This window comes from Cynara cardunculus, assembly GCF_001531365.2.
Source record: "Cynara cardunculus var. scolymus isolate 2C chromosome LG 15, CcrdV1, whole genome shotgun sequence".
NCBI lineage: Eukaryota > Viridiplantae > Streptophyta > Magnoliopsida > Asterales > Asteraceae > Cynara > Cynara cardunculus.
Genome location: NC_037542.1, coordinates 12190961 through 12210957, shown reverse-complemented (window position 1 = coordinate 12210957; position 19997 = coordinate 12190961). Strand labels below are relative to the sequence as shown.

At 36.5% G+C, this 19997-nt stretch overlaps 2 protein-coding genes across 3 annotated transcripts; both read left to right on the top strand.

The window, feature by feature from the left end:
- Positions 1 to 739: 739 nt before the first annotated feature.
- Positions 740 to 12308, top strand: LOC112527707 (katanin p80 WD40 repeat-containing subunit B1 homolog). Of its 2 annotated transcripts, XM_025138480.1 has the most exons (18): positions 740 to 1139; positions 1471 to 1601; positions 1844 to 1961; positions 2054 to 2280; positions 2467 to 2569; positions 4031 to 4101; positions 4329 to 4403; positions 4504 to 4647; positions 4747 to 4969; positions 5415 to 5942; positions 7687 to 7746; positions 7825 to 7946; positions 8789 to 8914; positions 9566 to 9640; positions 10343 to 10455; positions 11074 to 11190; positions 11647 to 11715; positions 11800 to 12308. In XM_025138480.1, the coding sequence occupies exons 1-18, from the start codon at positions 1109 to 1111 to the stop codon at positions 11861 to 11863; spliced, it is 2397 nt and encodes a 798-aa protein (XP_024994248.1). In that variant the 5' UTR covers positions 740 to 1108; the 3' UTR covers positions 11864 to 12308. The 2 variants fall into 2 exon arrangements, with proteins under 2 accessions (XP_024994248.1, XP_024994249.1); XM_025138481.1 differs by lacking the exon at positions 5415 to 5942.
- Positions 12309 to 13033: 725 nt separating this feature from the next.
- LOC112527714 (superoxide dismutase [Fe] 3, chloroplastic) lies at positions 13034 to 18815 on the top strand. The gene is made up of 10 exons (XM_025138490.1): positions 13034 to 13205; positions 13370 to 13518; positions 14018 to 14107; positions 14230 to 14319; positions 16358 to 16549; positions 16730 to 16901; positions 17021 to 17094; positions 17191 to 17217; positions 18298 to 18321; positions 18410 to 18815. Exons 2-10 carry the CDS (start codon positions 13411 to 13413, stop codon positions 18533 to 18535), a joined length of 903 nt encoding a protein of 300 aa, XP_024994258.1. The 5' UTR covers positions 13034 to 13205; positions 13370 to 13410; the 3' UTR covers positions 18536 to 18815.
- The last annotated feature ends 1182 nt before the right edge of the window (positions 18816 to 19997 follow it).

Here is a 19997-nt window from a genome sequence, read left to right as displayed (position 1 = left end):
TGGTATCACTATGCATCTTATATATGATTAGGTATCACAATGTATTTTTTGTTTAACAGAGTCAATATTTTTAGGTATCACAGTGGTATCATAGTGGTATCACCGGAGGACGGTGGCCGGAGAGAGAAGAGAGGAGAAATGAGAGTTTTAAAATACCAAAAATATCCTTGCATTAAGATTTTAATTTAAAATTACCAAATTTATAAATTTCTTAATTTATCTATTGATTTGTGATTAATATTGGTTCTCACAGTTACCACAAACAACTCAGTTCTCCCTTGAATAGGCCCCTATATATATATATATATATATATATATATATCAAATGAGGGTTAAATAATAATATTTCAGTTTCTATCTCATTCTTGTCCGGTACCAAACGCAGCCTAAACAAACACTGCCTTAATAAATAAATAACAATTAAGAAGATTTCAATATTTTTATTTTATCATGAAATAAATCAAACAAAAACCCAAAACCTTTTCCAAACCCATGGACATAACCAACCCGACCCATTCGAGGATTTTATAAGATTGAAATTGAAACAAGCCATGGTGATTCACTTTATTACGGTGGGGCCGACTGCAACTCATAAGCATGATATCCATTGATTTGAGTGGTTTTCCCTCTCATTGTTCAAGCAAATAAGGTTGGTAGGTGGTAAAAATGACATCTCGATTGTAGTAGTAAATTTTTTGATTAATTTTTTAATCAACCGAACTGGGTTTTCAGAGATCTTGAAAAACTTGAAAGCGTCCTTCTCCCTCTCTCCTTCCCTCCCTCCTTATTTTTCTTTCGTTTCTCACAAATTTGAATGTAATGGGAATGGGTTCTGTTATATTGTTTGTGAAAGGAGATTCTTGAAGCTTTTTTGTTGTCTTCCAGCATAAATTTGTATTGTCAGCAGAGATTTTGTTCAAACGGAAGCTCTCTGGCATTATTTTCCTCTAGGGTTTGAGATCTCTATATATTTTCGAAAAGGGGAAGCTCGGAATAAGCAGCAAATGTGTATGGATATTGAGATCTGGGTGTTTTGAAACCAACAGCTAATGACAGTGTTCTACTAGGGTTTTCTGTGTTCCCATCAGATTCTCGAGACAGTCTTTCTATGGCGACCACCAAACGTGCTTATAAACTACGTATCCTTTTCCAATATTTATTACCTGTGTGTTATTTTCTTGTTTCCTACTTCTGCTTTTTTATTTTAGTATCGGAACATAACTGATGCGGCATTAGGAGGATTAGAAAACAACAAACTAAATCCTTTTTTTTGGTCCCGCATTTTCCTGATCTAGGGAAGTGGGTTGATCTTTATATGGAAAATGTGTGTCTGTGATCTCAAATGCCCATGGATTTTTTTTATTGAACTTAGGGAAGTTTGTTTTCAATCTAGTGGTGAATAGAAGAAATCAGTAATCTCAAATGCAAGAATTGTTAAGATTTGTAAACTTGACTGAAGATGATTTATAGAGGAATTTGTAGCTCATGCTTCTAGTGTGAACTGCCTCAAGATTGGGAGGAAGTCTTCAAGAGTTCTTGTAACAGGAGGAGAAGATCACAAGGTTAATCTATGGGCTATTGGCAAGCCTAATGCTATCCTGGTAAATTGCCCAATTCTTCTTTGACAATTTGATTCTTGATTGTGGCTTTTTCCCTGTTCATAATCCTTCCGGCTGGTTCCCTGTTCATGTTATTGTGGATCCTTTTTTATTTAATTGGCAACTCATTAATAATCATGAATTTATTGAAGCAGTTACTTCAACTTTAATGTGTATGTTTGTTGGTCATGGCACACTTTTTAGTTTTTTTTATCTAGATCTCTGCTATTGCCTTCTTATTACAGAGTTTGTCTGGCCATTCAAGTGGAATTGATTCTGTCAGCTTTGATTCTTCTGAAGTGCTGGTAGCTGCAGGAGCTGCAAGTGGTACAATTAAGCTGTGGGATTTAGAAGAGGCAAAAAGTATGCTTGCTATATAATTTATTTGTTCATTGATCATTATCCATTTTGTGTATTGTGGTAAATAATGTACTTCCGTTGCCATATGGTTTCAGTTGTTCGCACTCTTACCGGTCATCGTTCCAATTGCATATCCTTGGACTTCCATCCATTTGGGGAGTTTTTCGCCTCTGGATCCCTAGACACGAATCTGAAGATATGGGATATCAGACGGAAAGGGTGTATACATACATACAAGGGACATACACGAGGGGTAAATGCAATAAGATTTACACCAGATGGACGATGGGTAGTATCTGGTGGGGAGGACAACAGTGTGAAGGTCAGGCCACTTTCTGTTTTCATAATGCATACGGTATAAAATGAAAGCTTCGAAATACTAATTGCAGTCAGGCTTAGTAGATGTGTGTCTGAAGAGCTGAAACTTTATAGCATAACTTTTATACATACTTTTCTTTATTTGTAACTTCCGTTTTGTGATGTCTGCAATATTTGATTGCTCTTACAGTTGTGGGATCTAACTGCCGGAAAGCTATTACATGATTTCAAGTTTCATGAAGGCCAGGTCCAATGCATAGATTTTCATCCACATGAGTTCTTGCTGGCTACAGGTTAGAACATATTCTGCAACATTGTTTTTACATGTTCAATGATGTTAAAAATGTTGCTTTAGTAGAGGGAGTCAGAAATTTGAATTGCTTGTGTTCTTTTTCTGTTAAAATTATTATTACTTTCTGAAAGACACACCCTGAAAGTACTATCTTCCTCTTGGCTCTATATAATGCTAATGAGCAAGATATATGACAATTTACATGATATCTGACTTGTGTCATGGCAATATATACCGAACAATATTTTGTGTTTGACAGTATCCTTACTGACTCTTCATTTCTTGCATGCCTGCATGCCTAGAGCTGCTACTTTTGGGTACAAAATCTATATTCAATCTTTGACAGATTGGCAGAAATAGGCTTAGCAAGTATTTATTATCTCAGGCATGGCATTCTTTTTTGACTTTGAGCTTCAATCCTTATAGAGTTCTAAGCCAGCTCTTCTACCTGTGTTTGGGGTTGATGTTAGTGTGTTTACCGATAAACAAACCATCTTTGTGGTCGAACCAACTCTTTCCACGATAAATGTGCTCTGATTTTAACATGTGGAGTGTGAGGTCTTAGCTTGTTTAGTTGCAATGTAGGATTGCATACAAAAATGTTTGTGTTTGATGTGAGTGGTATATGGTGCACGAATACCCAGAGCATTATAGTCACACTAGCTACTTACAACAAACTAAACCAAAACAAATGAACCCAATATATACCACTCGAAAGTAGGGTCTTGGGAGGTGGGATTTGTGCATATCTTTGTCCTCTACCCCAAAGGGTAAAGCAGCCTTTCCTGTGAAGACCCCTTGCTTCTGCTGCACTAGCTACTTACGGTTGTTAGTAATTCACTGTCATAGTGTTAACATATTAGACTGTAATGCTACTTGATGTCTGGATTATATTATATTGGTTTAATTATGATGACGTGCTTTCTTTTTTGATCAGTTTTTTCAGTTACTAGATTATTTTTTTTAAACTTTTTTCAGTAACCTTCTCTAGGCACGTCCAGTTAGACTGTGTAAGGGTACATGTCTTGTGTTCAAACAGACTGATTGGTTCACATATGCTATTGTTTTCTTTGTAAATGTTGCAAGCACAATGCGTTACAATTTAAGCCATGCCATGTGAGCATTGCAACTAATGAACTAACTGATTAGAATCAACTAGTGCCATCTGAGCATTACCTTTCATGATAACAGATAGCCGATTTCTTATTGAGCTGATGTTGATTTTATTTCTGTTCTTCATTGTTATTGCTACTACCATGAGAAAATGAAAAAATATTTTAATGTTAATTATAGGTTCATCATTCATATAGAGGTTATACACTCGCAATTATAGTCATTTTTGAAAATGTTCATAGCTCAACCGGGCACCGGCTAATCAGTCCCACCAAATAGAATTATCTTATGGTTAATACTTTGTTTTCCAAGTATCATCAACCTCTTTGTTTGCATTCCTATCTGGCAGGTTCAGCTGATAAAACCGTTAAATTCTGGGACCTTGAGACTTTGGAACTCATAGGTTCTGCTGGTCCAGAGGTATACCCTGAGGTCAACTTGTCTTGGATTATTTTCATATTTGATTCCGTTTTTTAATCTCCATTTTGTAGGTCCCATTTCCAACTTTGAGGATTTGCATATATGGAACCCACATGCTAGAAATAACAAATGAAATGAGCTAGATAGTCTACTCTTATCATTGCATATTATACTTCTCTTTCTTTTTTATTTTTTCCCATACATGTTTATTTCGCTTTATATTTCAGACTAGTGGAGTACGTTGTATGACATTTAATCCTGATGGGAGAACGCTTCTATGTGGTTTGCATGAGAGCCTGAAGGTAGGATCTTCTTGTAGACATGCTTTTATTATGACCAGCAATGCGGGTAGATTACAAAATGTTGCATATATGTCAAGTATATTTACTTTATGTGTTTTAGGTGTTCTCATGGGAACCAATCAGATGTCATGATGCCGTGGATGTGGGATGGTCCAAATTGTCAGATCTTAATATGCATGAAGGGAAGCTTCTTGGATGTTCTTACAATCAAAGCTGTGTAGGAGTTTGGGTTGTAGATATCTCGGTAATAGAAAATTCTGATAAATATTAGCTTGACCATTGCATGTTGTTTCTTTTCTTAATTCAAACTGATGTTTCTTGTGCTATCATTGATTCCAAGCAGAGAATTGAACCATATAACGTTTCCAAGTCAAATGGTCATCAAGAACAAATATCTAATGCAAGTGGAACCCTTTCTGTTCTGACCGAGAATACCACAAAGACCAGTTTGGGCAGGCTATCCATTTCACAAAGTTCAGATCCAATGGTGAAGGAAACAAAATCACTGGGGAGGCTTTCAGTTACTCAAAACTCAGAACCGACCAAAGATTCTAAAACCTTATCATGTATGCCTTTTCTTATCTATTTTGTTGCCTCTTCAATTATTATGTCACCATTTTAAATCTCATATTTAATGAATATTTAGTTTAGTTCATATGTTTTCAAAGTATTGACTCCCTTTGTTCCAGATCAAATGTCACTTGTAAATGGAAGTCACTGAAGAACACTTGTTACCCTTAAACTTTCTGCAACATATTTAAGGAGCCATTGATGATGATTTTTTTCTCTTTCTGAAGCATACCAAAGAATGGAGTCCTTCCCCAGTTGCGCTGTTTTCAAATTGAAATTTTATTGCTAATGTGCATGGTTTTTGACAAATGCTATTAAAAATATATCATGTCCTATCATAGTAAAGTGATTTAAAAGCAGCAAATATAAATCTCTGATGTGGAAATATGATTTTGAAGACATTGCCAATGACATTTATAAATTACTGTGTACATAATGAAGCCACAGGAAATGTACCTGGTATCCCTCAAAAGATGTATCCTAATGTTGTCCAAAAGATCAATCCAACTGCTTCGGTTTCAGTTCCCAGTGCACCAGTAACTTCGAAGCGAAGTGTTACAAAGACCCATTCAACACAAAACGTGTCAACTTTCAACAGGTTAGATGTTGCACCTGTAATCGTGCCCAGAAACAGCGTGAGGTCTGAGCAGGCTGTCGATTTAAGAAGAGAAGGTATTTCTGGAAGAGTAACGCCAACAATGCTACTATCTAAAACACCCGATTCTCGCAAGTTCTCGAATACAAAAGATGAAGTGGAGAAGCCACTATCTTCTTTACAGTCTCTGAGTGACATGAGTGACACTGAATCAAGTCGGGTTGCTGACAGAAATGCTTTTACTTCAATGAAAGACCCGGGTTTTGTAATTCCTGCAAAGGAGCCAAACTTCGATGATGACAGGTGTTTTGTTTCTGGAAAGCCTGAACAGAATGTAGTGACAGAGTCGCATCCAAGCTACCAGCCTGAAATCTGTACGTATTTGATTCTCTGAAAGTTGGTTCTTATGTATATTAATCACTAGAGCTAGGATCATCTCTGAAGCAGTGAGCAATTTTGCTGTGCTTCATCCGTCACTTAATTTCCTGTTTATGCCAACGTTCTTTTATTGAATCACTGTCAACATAGGGCTGCTTTTCAGCAAAGATGTCATTAAACATATGAGAATTTAACTGTCATGGTGTAGTTTAGTACCTAGCAACAGTGATTCGACACACTTCTATAGCACATGCTTAATATCAAGGCTGTTAAACTATAAATGTTATTAAGTAAAAATGATATTTTATCTGTGGTATTGGACTTGCTTTAATCTATATGTTAGTATGACAGTCATTGCTCTCTTGAAAGATTAAGTTTAAATACTTTGATGTATTCGTTTCAATGAAGAAAGGAAAATACTTTTCAGAGAGTGTAAAGTCGAATTCACAAGCAGCGGATCAGTATCAAACATGTATCATCTTTTGAGACACTTGATGCTGCGTGTTGATTTTACAAAATTATCTTTGTGAGGCATGATCCATTTATTTGTGATAGTTCTTAATCTAAGGATATAAAACTGCCTGACTTTTCATTCATTGATTCATAGTAATGCCAGCCTTAGTAGAACAATTATGTTCTTACCTACCTCTTTGAAATTGACTGCACCGTCAATTTTGAGCCAATCTATTTGCTTTTTCCTTGTTTTACTTTGCTAGGATTAGCAACCCTCTTCTTTATGATTTTTTTTTCACTAGCAGGTAATGTTACTTGTCCATAAACTAGGATACAATTATAACCCCCAGCTGTCACAGGCTTCAATGTGTTTGGATTCTTCATTCCCTAAGTTTCTTCTCTTTGACCAACCAACTTCGTCACTAATGAGCATGTTACTGTCTGATTGGTAGCCCATCTAATAATCTATAAACCTGTGTATCCTTGTTACTGAGCTTCAATCTGTTGTTTGTGTTAGAGGGGTTCCTTAATCTGAAAAGCCCTAAACCGGCAACTTCATATATCTTTATCGGCTGTTTTTTATGTGGTAATTTGTGTATTATTTGGTATTCTTCACATGCTGTTGTTGCAATCTGTCGCTTATCCTTTATGAAAAGAAGAATGGCACTGTGAGTACAGATTGTAATTACAAAGAAACAATTCTGGAATTCAAAATTGTATTTTCAATAATTATGAGGTACAAAGATTTCATGCAGCTAGGTATGTGCTATTCTAGTAATGGATCACACTATACATAATGGCTTTCTGTTAGCATAAGCTAATGTAAGTGACAAATCTTACCAACTAATATAACAGGCAGGACTAGTGAGTCAATCAATAGCTTATTTGATCAGTAGAAGAGACTCTGAACATCATATAGAATCCAGTCATATTGCATTCTTTTCTTCTTCTTTGTTATCCTATACTAGAAGCTTAAAGTTCATCACAATTGGTGAGCCATGATGTAAGTAGAAGAAACTCTAAAACTCCATATATACAGGAGTTGACAGGTGGGTGTTTCCCAGTATTTGGGCCTTCATGAGTATTGGAAATCACCAACGATCTTCTAGCTCCATTGGCATAAAAAACTACAGTATACTTGCTTCTTTTATAACTTATAAGTGAAGCACCTTAGTTGTTTTTTTAACCTGTCATGTTAACTTGTAAGTTTGCTTTTAGGTATCTTGCATTATAATAATGATGGCTTCATTTATAACTAAGTATCACTCTTATTATGAATTGTTGCAGATGAAGGACGTCTACCACGACCAAATAGAGATACTTACTCTATGGAAAATAAACGAAGAGGTATACCCATTGTTGTTCATGCTTTCTGTTCTAAAGCAATAAACAAGCATGAATGATAATATTCAACTATATATCTAGGAAGAACGCGTACACTTGTTTCTACGTGGGACAGGAAAGAAAGGCCTCCTTATCATGACACACTTCCTTCCAGCAGCCTCTCTGATGGTGTGTCTGCTGTCAACATGCGGCCAAATACTGTGGTATGACACTTCTGGGTTGCGTCTCTGCTCACATTTTCAATTTATTTGCTAACTGAACTTGATGTTTGTTAGCTGCTGAACTATAATCTTTTAGGCTATCAAACACATTGGTTATAATGTTGTGATGTCCATAATTAGACATAAAAGAAATCGGGAGATACCACAGAGAGAGTTTATGCACTTTCTTTTTTTGATTAACCTGGATATCCAACCCGCTATGCGAGCCGACTAATCCCAGGGCGACCACCTGCTTTGCAGATAGCCCCGAGTCACAACATTTGAACCTCCGTGGCCACAAGGGGATTTTTATTCCTCCTTGGATTTGAACCTGAGACCTCCTGGTACTTTTGACCTTTGGAGCCAAGCTCAAACCAATTAGGCACCACCCTTGTGGTTGAGAGTTTATGCACTTCTAATTACACTGTCCAGATTCCATACATGAGTCGCTTTGTCTAGAAATGGTATCATTTGAGCTTCCAAATTTTTGGATAACATTGTCCATTCATGAGTATCTTCTTACGATCAAGCTTGAAAACTCTTATTCATTATTCCTGTGACTGTTTATGGCCAGTGACCAGTGAAATAGCAGCTTTCACATTTGGTTCACCCACTCATTTACTGATTACTTGTATGATCCAATCATTTTACCATCATGAAAGTTACCCTTTGAGTCATATTGTAATGTGAAAGAAATATTGCCTTGAACAAGCTCAGGTATTAGTGGGAAATTAATATTCTTCAATTCTTTTTGCAGTCATTACAGACAATTTGTTGCATTTTCTTTACCCACAAAAGACATTCTCACTTTGTTTTTCTTTTGCCACAATCCTCAATCTGTGCAGAAACAGTTATCTGAGTCTACTGTAAAGGAGACGGAATCTGTCTCAGAGGATGATGCTATTGTGGATATGATGGGACGACATGATCAATTCGTATCCTCAATGCAGTCTCGCCTAGCCAAGCTACAGGTTGTTATCTTTTGTGGCATTTTTTCTCCTAAATTTGGGATTTTGATTCTTTTAAATTTCATTTGTTCCTGTACATAAAAAATTATCCTTTAGCATTTTCTCATTTCTGATCAAGATCCAAGTTATGAGTTTGAAAAAATTTACACATCAATGGTTTTTCCTTATCTGAAAAAGATCAGTACACTTGGTTTAATTATCTCAAGGATAATTTGCCTTCGAAAATTGAAGTGGGAAGTGTTTGACTACTTGTAAGTTACAGAAATGATTTTCAACTATAATAAAACAAACAAGATAGTCTTCTGGATGAAAAAAATCAGCATCAACAGTTTGTTATGATGACAATTGGCAAATCAATTAGCATGTAGATTTGCCATAAAAGCATTGGTTTACAAGACACCCGTTAATTTGAAAATCGTTGCATTCTCATGAAATGGAGGGGGTGAATTTCTTTTAATCTTTTCAATGATGTAGAAACATTTGTCAACGTTTTACTAGAAGGCTTTCTTATTTCAGTTTGTTGCGAAGCCATGAATGAACCAAACCTTTACCATGATACCTTGGTTCAATCTGAAACAAAAAATTTGATGATCTCACTAATTGTATTGTTGCCAAGGATACTGGAAATTAGTTACTGCTTTATATTATCTGCAGATGATCCATAGATGCTGGGATAGGAATGATATGAAGGGAGCAATTAGTGCAATGGAGAGAATGGCTGATCATGCTGTGAGTGAAAATCCTTTAGCAACTCTTTTATATTTCTGTTTCACTCATGTTAGATGTGCGCTCAGAAATAAATGTCAACGATGAAAAAGGCATAAAGTTTTAGAAATGTACAATTATCACACCTTTTTAATTACGTAAATGAAAATTTTACCTTTAATAATAGAGGGACTAATGAATTTCTAAATCTCATAATTAAGGGTGGCCAGGAAATTGACATTATCTTGTGACAAACTAAAATAGAAATATGGACACTTGGGGCCTGTTTGTTAGCAGCTTAATGAGCTTAATGGGATTCACAGCTTATTCGGTCAACTATCCATGACTGTTTGCTAGTGGCTTAATGATATAGAAAGTGGCTTATTCAGTAAGCTTCTGGGGGGAGCTTTATGCAGAAAGCCAAGTTTTTTCCAAACCTGCCATTCCCAATTAAAAAACATGCTAATTCCATCTATGAAAAAACTCTCTCAAACAAAAACCTTTAAAATCTGTACAGACATGTTAATCCACACAAATAGCTTTATTTACACAGGAGTTAATGGAAAACCAACCAAACAGTCCCTTATTTGGGGACTGAGGGAGTAGATAGTAGGAGGTCTTTGTTTTTATGAGCTAGTTGGAAGTGAACTTGGAAAAAGTGACAAGCCATTGCATCTCTTGGTGATTCTTTTAGTCCTGACTCCCAACCGTTGTGCAATTCTACAGGTCACTGCAGATATAGTCAGTCTCTTGACAGGGAAAATTGATTCCATCACCTTGGATATTTGTTCTTGTCTTCTGCCTCTCCTTGCAAGTCTCCTTGAAAGTGACATGGATAGGTATATTATCTGGATTCATGAATACTGTATTCATGTGAAGCAAACTGAAGTGTTGTGTGCTTTAACACAATCTTAATAGATTTCTCATATTGTGTTCATCCTCAAGTTAACATTTCTTAAGGGGAGGGGGTAGTTGTCGAATATCTTGTATTTTCTTTCCATTCCAGAAAATGTAAGGTGCCACTTTGCAAATAGTTTAATAAAAGTGTTTTGAATGTTGCTCAAATATTAAAAATGGGTCTCAATAAAAAGTTATGGAACAAAATCAAAGTTCACAGTATCATGTAATGATTACTAATAGGTAAGAAGGTAGAATTTGAATTAAGAACTTACTAAAGAAAGAAATGTTGCATTCTTTGAGATCTGCCCAAAAAGGAAATAGTTGCATTTGCTTTAGACAAAGGTAGTAAAATGTGTTTATTAGTTTTCGACCAAGGAGAACAGGTACATCGTGCTGTGCATTTCAATAGGTGATCGTAGAAGTTGCATGAATTGTTAGTTGATTTCAGTGGTGAGACTCGTAAATGAAGATTATTTATCAAGCTTTCTTTGATCTTTTGGATTATTTGCATCAAGGAAGGTTATATAATGCTGAGCATTTAACATGTTTCATTTTAGGCATAGAGGAGTATCACTAGAATTGCTGCTTAAGCTGGTGCGGATATTTGGTTCAGTGATATATTCTTCTTTACAAGCATCATCCTCTGTTGGTGTTGATATTGAGGCAGAGCAGAGGTGTGTTCTGGATCTATGTCAAACTAAAATTAACATTGTTTTCTGCGATCATTCTGATGAAATGGCTCACACTTTTGCACAAACCGAGGGTCTTTGCGGAAACATCCGTTCTACCCTTTGGGGCAGAGGACAGGCCTGTGTACATCTCACCCCAGATCCTACTTTTGAGTAGGATATATGGGGTCATTTGGTTTGAGAAAAATCGTTCTACTCTTTGGGGCTACGGATATACCGGGCTTGTTTGATCTTTGTGGCAGAGAACAATATTGCATACCTCTCACTCCAGACCCTACTTTCAAGTAGGATATACTGGGTTCACTTGGTTTGGAAACGGTTGTTATACCCTTTGGGACAGAGAACAAGTCTATGTACATTTCACCCCTCTGGACCTTATTTTGAGTAAAATATACTGGGTTCGTTTGGTTTAGCATATTCTAATAAAATGGCTTGTGGCAGGCTAGAGCGTTGCAACCTTTGTTATGTGGAGCTTGAAAAGGTCAAGCGTTGCTTGCCGGTCCTAACCAGGTGTGTTTTCTCTTTACTCTTTTCCTGTTTCTTGAAAAAAGATATCACATGGGAATCTAAGCGTCATCTTTCATGATCTTATAGAAGAGGTGGATCGATTGCCAAGTCTGCACACGAGTTGAATCTTGCACTTCAAGAAGTTTCATGAGTTTGGGTGAAAAGATTTATTTGAAACAGAAATTAGGGTTTTTTTACGCGGTTGCTTTTTAGGATAGCAAGTTTGAAGAATTCACCCATATGCTACTCAACTCCGGCGTTGCGCTGATGGGAGATTTATGTACATTTGATTCTATGCACTTGTGCAGAAGCATTAACTAGCTATGTTCTTCAAAGACAGAATAAATCTTTGGAGGGTAAGCTGCCCGCGGACGTGTATACCAACGTTTGGTCGAGGAACCAATCGAAAGGAAGACTGACTAATCATCGAGACCCAACCCAACCCAGTAAATATTTTGATTACGAATCCCGATTGTTAGGGAGTCTTTTGAGTGAGGAGTTAATCCATTGGTTTATTTATATAATACCAGATTACCAGTTGATCGATGCTGAAAGAAGTATGATATGATTACTTGGAATGTATTTGAATTGTGTAACTTGATTGTAGGCATGGATCTCTGAAGATGTGAATGTTGCCCACTTTTGGCTTGAAACCTACTTAAACAAAAGTTTGTAACTATATGTTGGCCCAAGGGACCTGACCTCGGCCTGCAACTAAAGGCTGAGATAGAGTATTTTTCAGTGTTCTACATTCAAAGTGGAGGGGTTGGGTAAAGATATGGTGGTGAAAGTGGAGACCTGTCAAGAGTGTGTTGTGTGACAAATAGCTTTCAATTTGGTCAATCGTTGTTAAAGATTTGCACCTCCTTAATCGAGCTCGTACTTGGACATAAATCCTTTTATGTTTTCTAAAACACAAATTCCAATTCCTTTGTCTGCAAAGGGTAATTTTATTTAACCACAAGGATGATGTTTGATTAGTTTGAGTTTGACTCTAAAAGTCAAAAGTAACCTGGAGGTCTCAGGTTCAAATCCAATAAGAAAAAAAGATCTTTTTGTGGCCACGAAGGTTTAAATGCAGTGGCTCCGGATCATCTGTAAAGCAAGTGGTCGCATAACAGGTTGGATATCCAAGTTAATAAAAAAAAGTTATATTGCTTAAAACAAAACACAAAAAAAATTGGTAGCATCATGGAATTAATTTTATTGGGTGTTTCTTAGATTATCTCGAATCCTTAACAACATACATCTTTTTTGTTGTCGATAATTTGAAAGAAAATCTATAGAAGAGGTTAAAACAAGGTGGTATATATTATTTTTGGTCGATGGATAAGCTTCGTGTGAGCTAAGACAGTGCCCTAACTACAAGAGAACCAACCCACCATCAAGGCTCCATATTAAAGGGGGAAACCCAACATCCCACATCAGGAACAACCACAACGACCGTTATCGCGAGATAATCGATACCAGCAGTGCAGAAACAACCCATTTAGGTTTGCTCTCTTAATTTTGGTACTGAGTGCATGTCTTAAATTATGTATTTGCAAATGCAAGCCACCCGATTGTGAAAATGCCTCAGAGAGAACGTGTCAATATCTTCTTGTTAGTTTCTACAGATAACAGATGAACTGAGTTCTTAATACCCATTTGGATGCAGTTGTCTTTCTTTAAATTTCAAGAAACGGGCGATTAGAAGATATGAGTTGGACCTGTAGTAACTATCTTTGCCTGTCAAGCTCAAGCTCTAGCTCTCTTATCGATTCCCATGAACTTACGCTGTTTAATAGGTGCAAGTTGTCTTCTGAGGTGAGAATTAATGTCTTTGGGTTCATTTATTTATTTTGATACACTTTTCTTATCTCCTGAAGTTTTTAGAACCATGTCTTTATTGAAATTTGAGTTGTTTATAAGCGTTTCAATATGCCCTCTGTTCTACATTATGCATCCTGTTCCAAGAGTGCACATTTTTTCCAGAAGTATGAAGTTATATACATTCTTGATTCCTGAAAGCTTTTTAATGCGTAAATTTCAAACTTGTGAAGTATATTCTTCTGAGAAAAAGGGTTTGATGTCAAAAAACTCTTTGTAATGTGTGATGTGGTACAGTAAAACCACGCGTAGGGGGAGTCATGGAGAAACTGAACTATGGTAAGATGCATCCCCCATAGTAGTTTCGAACGTGCTTATCATGCTGAAGCCAAGTCTGAGGAATAATATTGTCTATCCATATGATACTGTTTTGGTTGTTCTGATCATCTTTACTGGTTTCGGGTAATAATTCTTTAATGGTTCTCTGACATGGTAGTATAAAGAGCTGAGAAGAAAAGATCATGACTCCTTGAGGCCAATAAATACTTGTGCTTACCTTGGCTTGAAACCTCCAACTCATAAACTTGTAAGTTTATCTATTATCTGTACTGGTTAAGTTATTATCTCTAAATATTGTCTCATATGGTTATTCTGATCATCTTTACTGGGTTCATTCAATAAATCCTTATTGGTTCTCTAACATGTCAGGATAAAGGGCAAAGAAAGAAAGATTGTGTCTTAAACAAGCCAAAAAACATTTGTGCTTACTACAGCTTGAGACCTCCATCTTATAAGTTTGTAAGTTCCATTATTATCTTTCCTCTTGAAGTAGTACCACATGCTGAATTAATTGAGGGGGATACAAACAAAGATTATCATTTTAGCTGTTGAAAGGTTTAAATCTAAAACAAAAGTAGGATGGTACCCATGTTTCCAAGTAGATGGACTTTGAAATAAGAGGAGCGCAAAAGATATGACAAAATGAGAATGGCACATATGACCGGCAGACTGAGACATAAAGTGAAATTAGAAACACTACTATTTAAGTTGTTGGAACTTCCATGAGATATTGGTTTTGGGATATGAACTCTAAAACTTTACATGTGGGCCTGTGAAATACTGGGTTGGTACAACTTTGGCTGTTTCTGGTAATCTTTACCAATTTTCTTATTAAGTTTTTGTAATAACCATTTTAACCTTAATAATCACATGTTTTAAATATCTTGGTCGGAGGAGAAATTGCCAAACGTGTAGCATTCCCTCACGCTTGGCGCACGAGCTGATGATAACCATGCACCACCTGTGTCCGTGTTCCCGAAGGTCAGTTAATGATGATGGAGAAAGGGACTAACCCATTGAAGATATTTTCTATGTAATTATTGCAAGTAAAGCAAAAGACTAAAACTAATCCAGGGCGATTGTTGCAATTCATCTCATAGGCCTAATATCGTTAAGGAACACATATGTTAGGTTCCTAATTCAACTCAATACTTAAAGTTACATGGGGTGGGCCAATGGATTTTATTCCGAATAAAACTACTAAAAAATTCCTTAAGTCTAATTGTTTTGCCAGATTGGTCACTCAACATCTTTGGTCTCTACCCATCCTGATGAAATCATGTTATGACCAGAGTCAGCTCATGACGATGCTCCTACTAAATTAGGATCATATGTCTAACATGTCAAAGCTTCTATATATACGATCAAAGGGGTCCCTGGGAAGGGGATTAAATGGAATTATCTTCCGAAGAGCACTGCCAACTGGCTTAGAAGTAGGAGGCTCTCCAGAATTACCAACCACCTTCATTAGAACAAAATAGCAATCTACCTTGATATGTTTGTTATGATGATGACCAGTACAGACACAAAGTCGGTCCATTTTTCCTGGAGGAACTGATTCGTGTATTGACATCATTAAATGCTTTATGCAAGGGGAAGGTTATGTGAAATAATATGCTTGTAAACCTGATTTTGTTATAAAAAGTTTAAACATCAATGTTGAAGAACTACACTCATTAGCATGAATACATGACTAAAATAGTGCTAGTATCTGATGAAACTATTTGTACTGCCTGATGTATTCAAGTGGGCTCTTGTTCTTTGATTCAAGTAAGTCGACCATAAGGTGAATCGATGACCTGACTGAAGACATTCCTAGCCACCATTTCTTTCGAAAGAGTCTGTCTTTACTTTACCAGCTTCTGGGCTCAGGCACTGCAGTCAGCCGCTTCCCCTGTAGTCGTCAGCCACCTTGTGATGACTTATCATTATGTAACAAATTAGCTTTTCTTTGATATATACTCTTATTCCACTTAAGACAAATGTTAGATTGTTGAATTTTGTTAGTTTTCATATCCGACCCTAGTCTCTGGTATAGGGAAGAAATCTACAGGTTAAAAGAATTTCAACTCTACCATCTGTGGATTTATTTGAAAAACATGGGATCTAGATTGGTACAACATCCCTTGTGTCATCAACAAAACAAAGTTCATTTATTGCCAATTCACATGCAGAAAAATTACCAACTTCTTGGCGTCATCAGCCTCTACCAAAACCCCAAATAGATTTTATACGTTGTAAGTTGGGAATGGCCAATATCTTTGCTACAACATGAGTAGGAGCCTCAGATTGTTAGTTTTCATTAGGTGAAAATGGTATTTATTTCATATTATTTTCATTAAGTTTCATCGGTTCCATTTATTTCTTGACCAAGGAGTCAATTTTGTACATTATTTACACAAGGTTTTCCCTTGCTAATAAACATCAGTTCAATGTTCAAACCCTAAATCTCTATACCTATTTGTTATCTATTGATTTTCTCTTATGCTTTTTCCAGGATGCGCTAGAGCCGTATATGAGCCAGAGGACTCTTGAGGTGCACTGGGGGGAGCATCATCGTGGTTATGTGGAAAGTTTGAACAAGTATCTAGAGAAGGACGATATATTGTATGGATACACAATGGATGAACTGATCAAAGTGACATATAACAACGGAAACCCATTGCCAGAATTTAATGTTGCGGCTCAGGTTTGAACAACTCATGAGCTCTATTATAATTTTGGAATTTGTTTTTCCTTGACTTCTTGGCTCCATAATCTTTTTCCGTTGCCCAAAACCTTATGTTTCTACTTAGATTCTCCCAAGAAATTAAGATTTGGCTTGAACCATGATTTTCTCGAGTCATTTCAAGAATTGTACTTTTTTCAGGTCTGGAACCATGATTTCTTCTGGGAATCCATGCAACCAGGAGGTGGTAACTCACCAACATTGGGTCTACTGCGGCAGATTGAAAAGGATTTTGGTTCCTTCTCAGATTTCAGAGAAGAGTTCATCGAAAATGCCCTTACCTTATTCGGCTCTGGCTGGGTTTGGCTTGTTTGTATGTTTCTTGCCATGTAGTTAGCATTCTGGTTCATTACTTTATGTGCTTTAATGTTGTGTATGGCTTTATAACATTTGTTGTTTCCTGTGTGATCTTTTGTCGTTTTCCCATTTCAGTAAAGCGGAATGAGAAACGGCTTGCAGTAGTTCAAACGACAAATGCTATAACCCCGCTCGTGTGGGATGATATTGTAAGAGTTTGTTTCCCACTTTGTTACTACTTGTATTGCTGTCTGAATGTCTCTTCTCTCCTTTTACTAACACATTGATCCCCTCTACTTGCACAGCCTCTTCTTAGTTTGGATATGTGGGAGGTACATCTCTCTCTCTTTCTCTCTCTCTCTCTCTCTCTCTCTAACTCTCTCACACACACACAAGAGTTTTAATAAATAGTCCACCTGTTCCATAATAAATGCAACGTTAGATCGAACATGTAGTTCAATGAAACTATGAAAGTCTTACTATGCTATTTATGTTTCGCAAACTAGCTGAAAAAGCTAACTGTTGGCTTATTAGATAGCTGTTAGCTGAAAACATAGATGTTGACTAAGAGCATCTCCAATATATTCTTCAAAATGGAGAAAATAGAGACTTTGGCCAAATTTTTGCTCCAACAGAAACTCCAAAATGGAGAAAGCATGAGAGAGAGTGTGAAGTTCTCCAAAATGATTCCCGAGAGGAATAATTTTTTATTATATTCCCACAAATAAGAAACCTTGTTGTTAAATGTTTGTTAGAGAGAAATAATATTCTATTACATGTATAAAATATTTTAATAAATAAAATTATGTTGTAATCTCCAAGATAGATAATCTGTGGAAATTTTAAGTTTTGATTTTCCATTTTGGAGAATCTGTTGGAGATGCTCTAATAAGCTAGCCGATAAACTAGTCATGTTTTGTAAAAACTAGCTGATAAACCATAAAACAATAATCTAAAAGGTTCAAGGTAAAATAGCCTTGGTCAAAGATCTAAAATATCCCTCAACAACTACAAAATTGGGAACTTTGCTTATCGAAATCAATAGGTAATATTTTGTAAGAATACGAATGAGTAAAAAAGGAATACAGATCACTTGTCTTCAAATTTCATGTCTCTTCCTTGTCCTACCAATCAACTTCTGACACATCATAACTTTATCTAATATACAATTATTCAATTCATCTTTTTATTCTATCTTCAATAAAGTGATGATGTGGCAAAGGTTTATTGGTGTAAGAGTTTGGGGACTTGTGATTTGTATTCGCAAACAAAGTATTTCGTTATACCAACTTCTTTAAAAAGGAAATGTTGCATTTATTTTGGGACATCAGGAAACAGAAATTGTTAGCGTTTGTTATTAGGCGGAGAGAGTGTAGGGGATGGTTCTAATTTCCATTTCTTCTATTTTGCAGCATTCTTATTATTTGGATTACAAGGTACATTTTCATTTAAAACATCCCTTTTCCACAACCAGTCGTTTATCTCAGTTGTATATATCGTTTCTCTTATGTTTCGTTTCAACAGAACAACAAAGCCCAGTACGCTAATGTGTTCATGGATCATCTCGTCTCATGGAATATGGCATTGGCACGCATAGCTTATGCTCAGTCCTTTGTAAATCTAGGAGAACCCAAGATCCCGGTTGCCTAACGTCTCTTATCTTTCGTGTTTAGATGGTAAGTTGTGCTAGTTATTTACTGTAACTTATATTTCGAAAAAATGTTGAGCTTTTAATTTTTACGGCTGTTGTAAATGCACGGCCGCTTTGGTAGTTGTGCTTGTGTAGTATGTAAGCAATGTTGTTTCGTCTAGGGGTGTCAATGAACCGAGTTGGGTAGCAGGTTGTTTAGACACGGCTTGAGAAAATAATATTAGACTCGAGTTCGAATGATTTTTCCAAATTAGTGCTCAAGGTCGATGCTTGATTAACAATTTTGAGTTATATATTGTGGCCTAAAATTCAAACTTTATGTATGGGCTCGAACTCGAATTCGAGATCAATTAACTTGTTTATTCGGTCGAGCTCGATAACTTTTGTATATTGATTAAGCGATTTATGAATATATGAACTTGTTTGGGTCGGAAAAAAATACCAATTGAAGTGGAGGGTTTTTAATTACATGTTCATATGGTTTGGGTTGACTCAAAACATTTAATCGAGCTTTTGAATGAGCTGGGTCAAACACTGGCGTTATGAAACTTGTCTCGTTAACTTAATTGAACTTTATTCTGTGTCAATGGTCAATTTCAGATTGAAAATTATTGCGTTTGAGCTCGATTGGCTTGTTAAATGCTCAAATCTTTTTCAAGAGGGTAATGCCAGTACAGCTACGCTCTGTCGGATCTTGTTCCAAGTCGGCAATTCGCTGCATTTCTCGATTTTGGAGTCTCGTGCTTTAGGAAAAACCTAAACGGTGCTCGAAACAAGCTTCTTAGGGGCCGTTTACCTAAATGCTTACTCGGTAAGCACTTGCCGTTAGGAGTCAATATTATAATTTATCTTTACCAGTAAGATTGTAGTACATCAAAAGGGTATCGTATGCAATAATTTACCCGGTAAGCACTTACACGGGTAAGAGTCGTCATCCCCACTTACCGAATAAGACTCTCCATCTTTATCATTGTTCTTACCGGGTAAGATTTTTGACTCTTGCCATGCTCATCTGGTAAGAAAAATTACCGGGTAAGCGTTTAGTAAACGAGCCCTTAGCCTCGGTATGCGACAAAGTTATGATTGTTGCATCTTTAAAATGGGATATTAAACCTCGACTTTACACTAGATTTTTGACCTCGTTCCTCAACTTTCAAACGAGCTTTTCGGCTGAAGGACAAAGAACAAGGTTTTCAATTTGCGATCATAAGCAGAGGTGAGTAAGTAGGCCGGGACGGGACTGGTTACCCGGGATCGATTACTAAAAGTTTGATTCTACATTCAATTATGATTTTTTGAAGTCGAGTCATCTAGGAACAATGTTATCGGTGCTCTATCGAAGGATTGATTACTAAAAGTTCGACTGTACCATCGGTTACGATTTTTTGAAGGAGGGCCGGTCAAGGAACCATGTTATGATATTATCATCGGGTGCTCCAAGGTCCGGTTAATAAAGGGTTG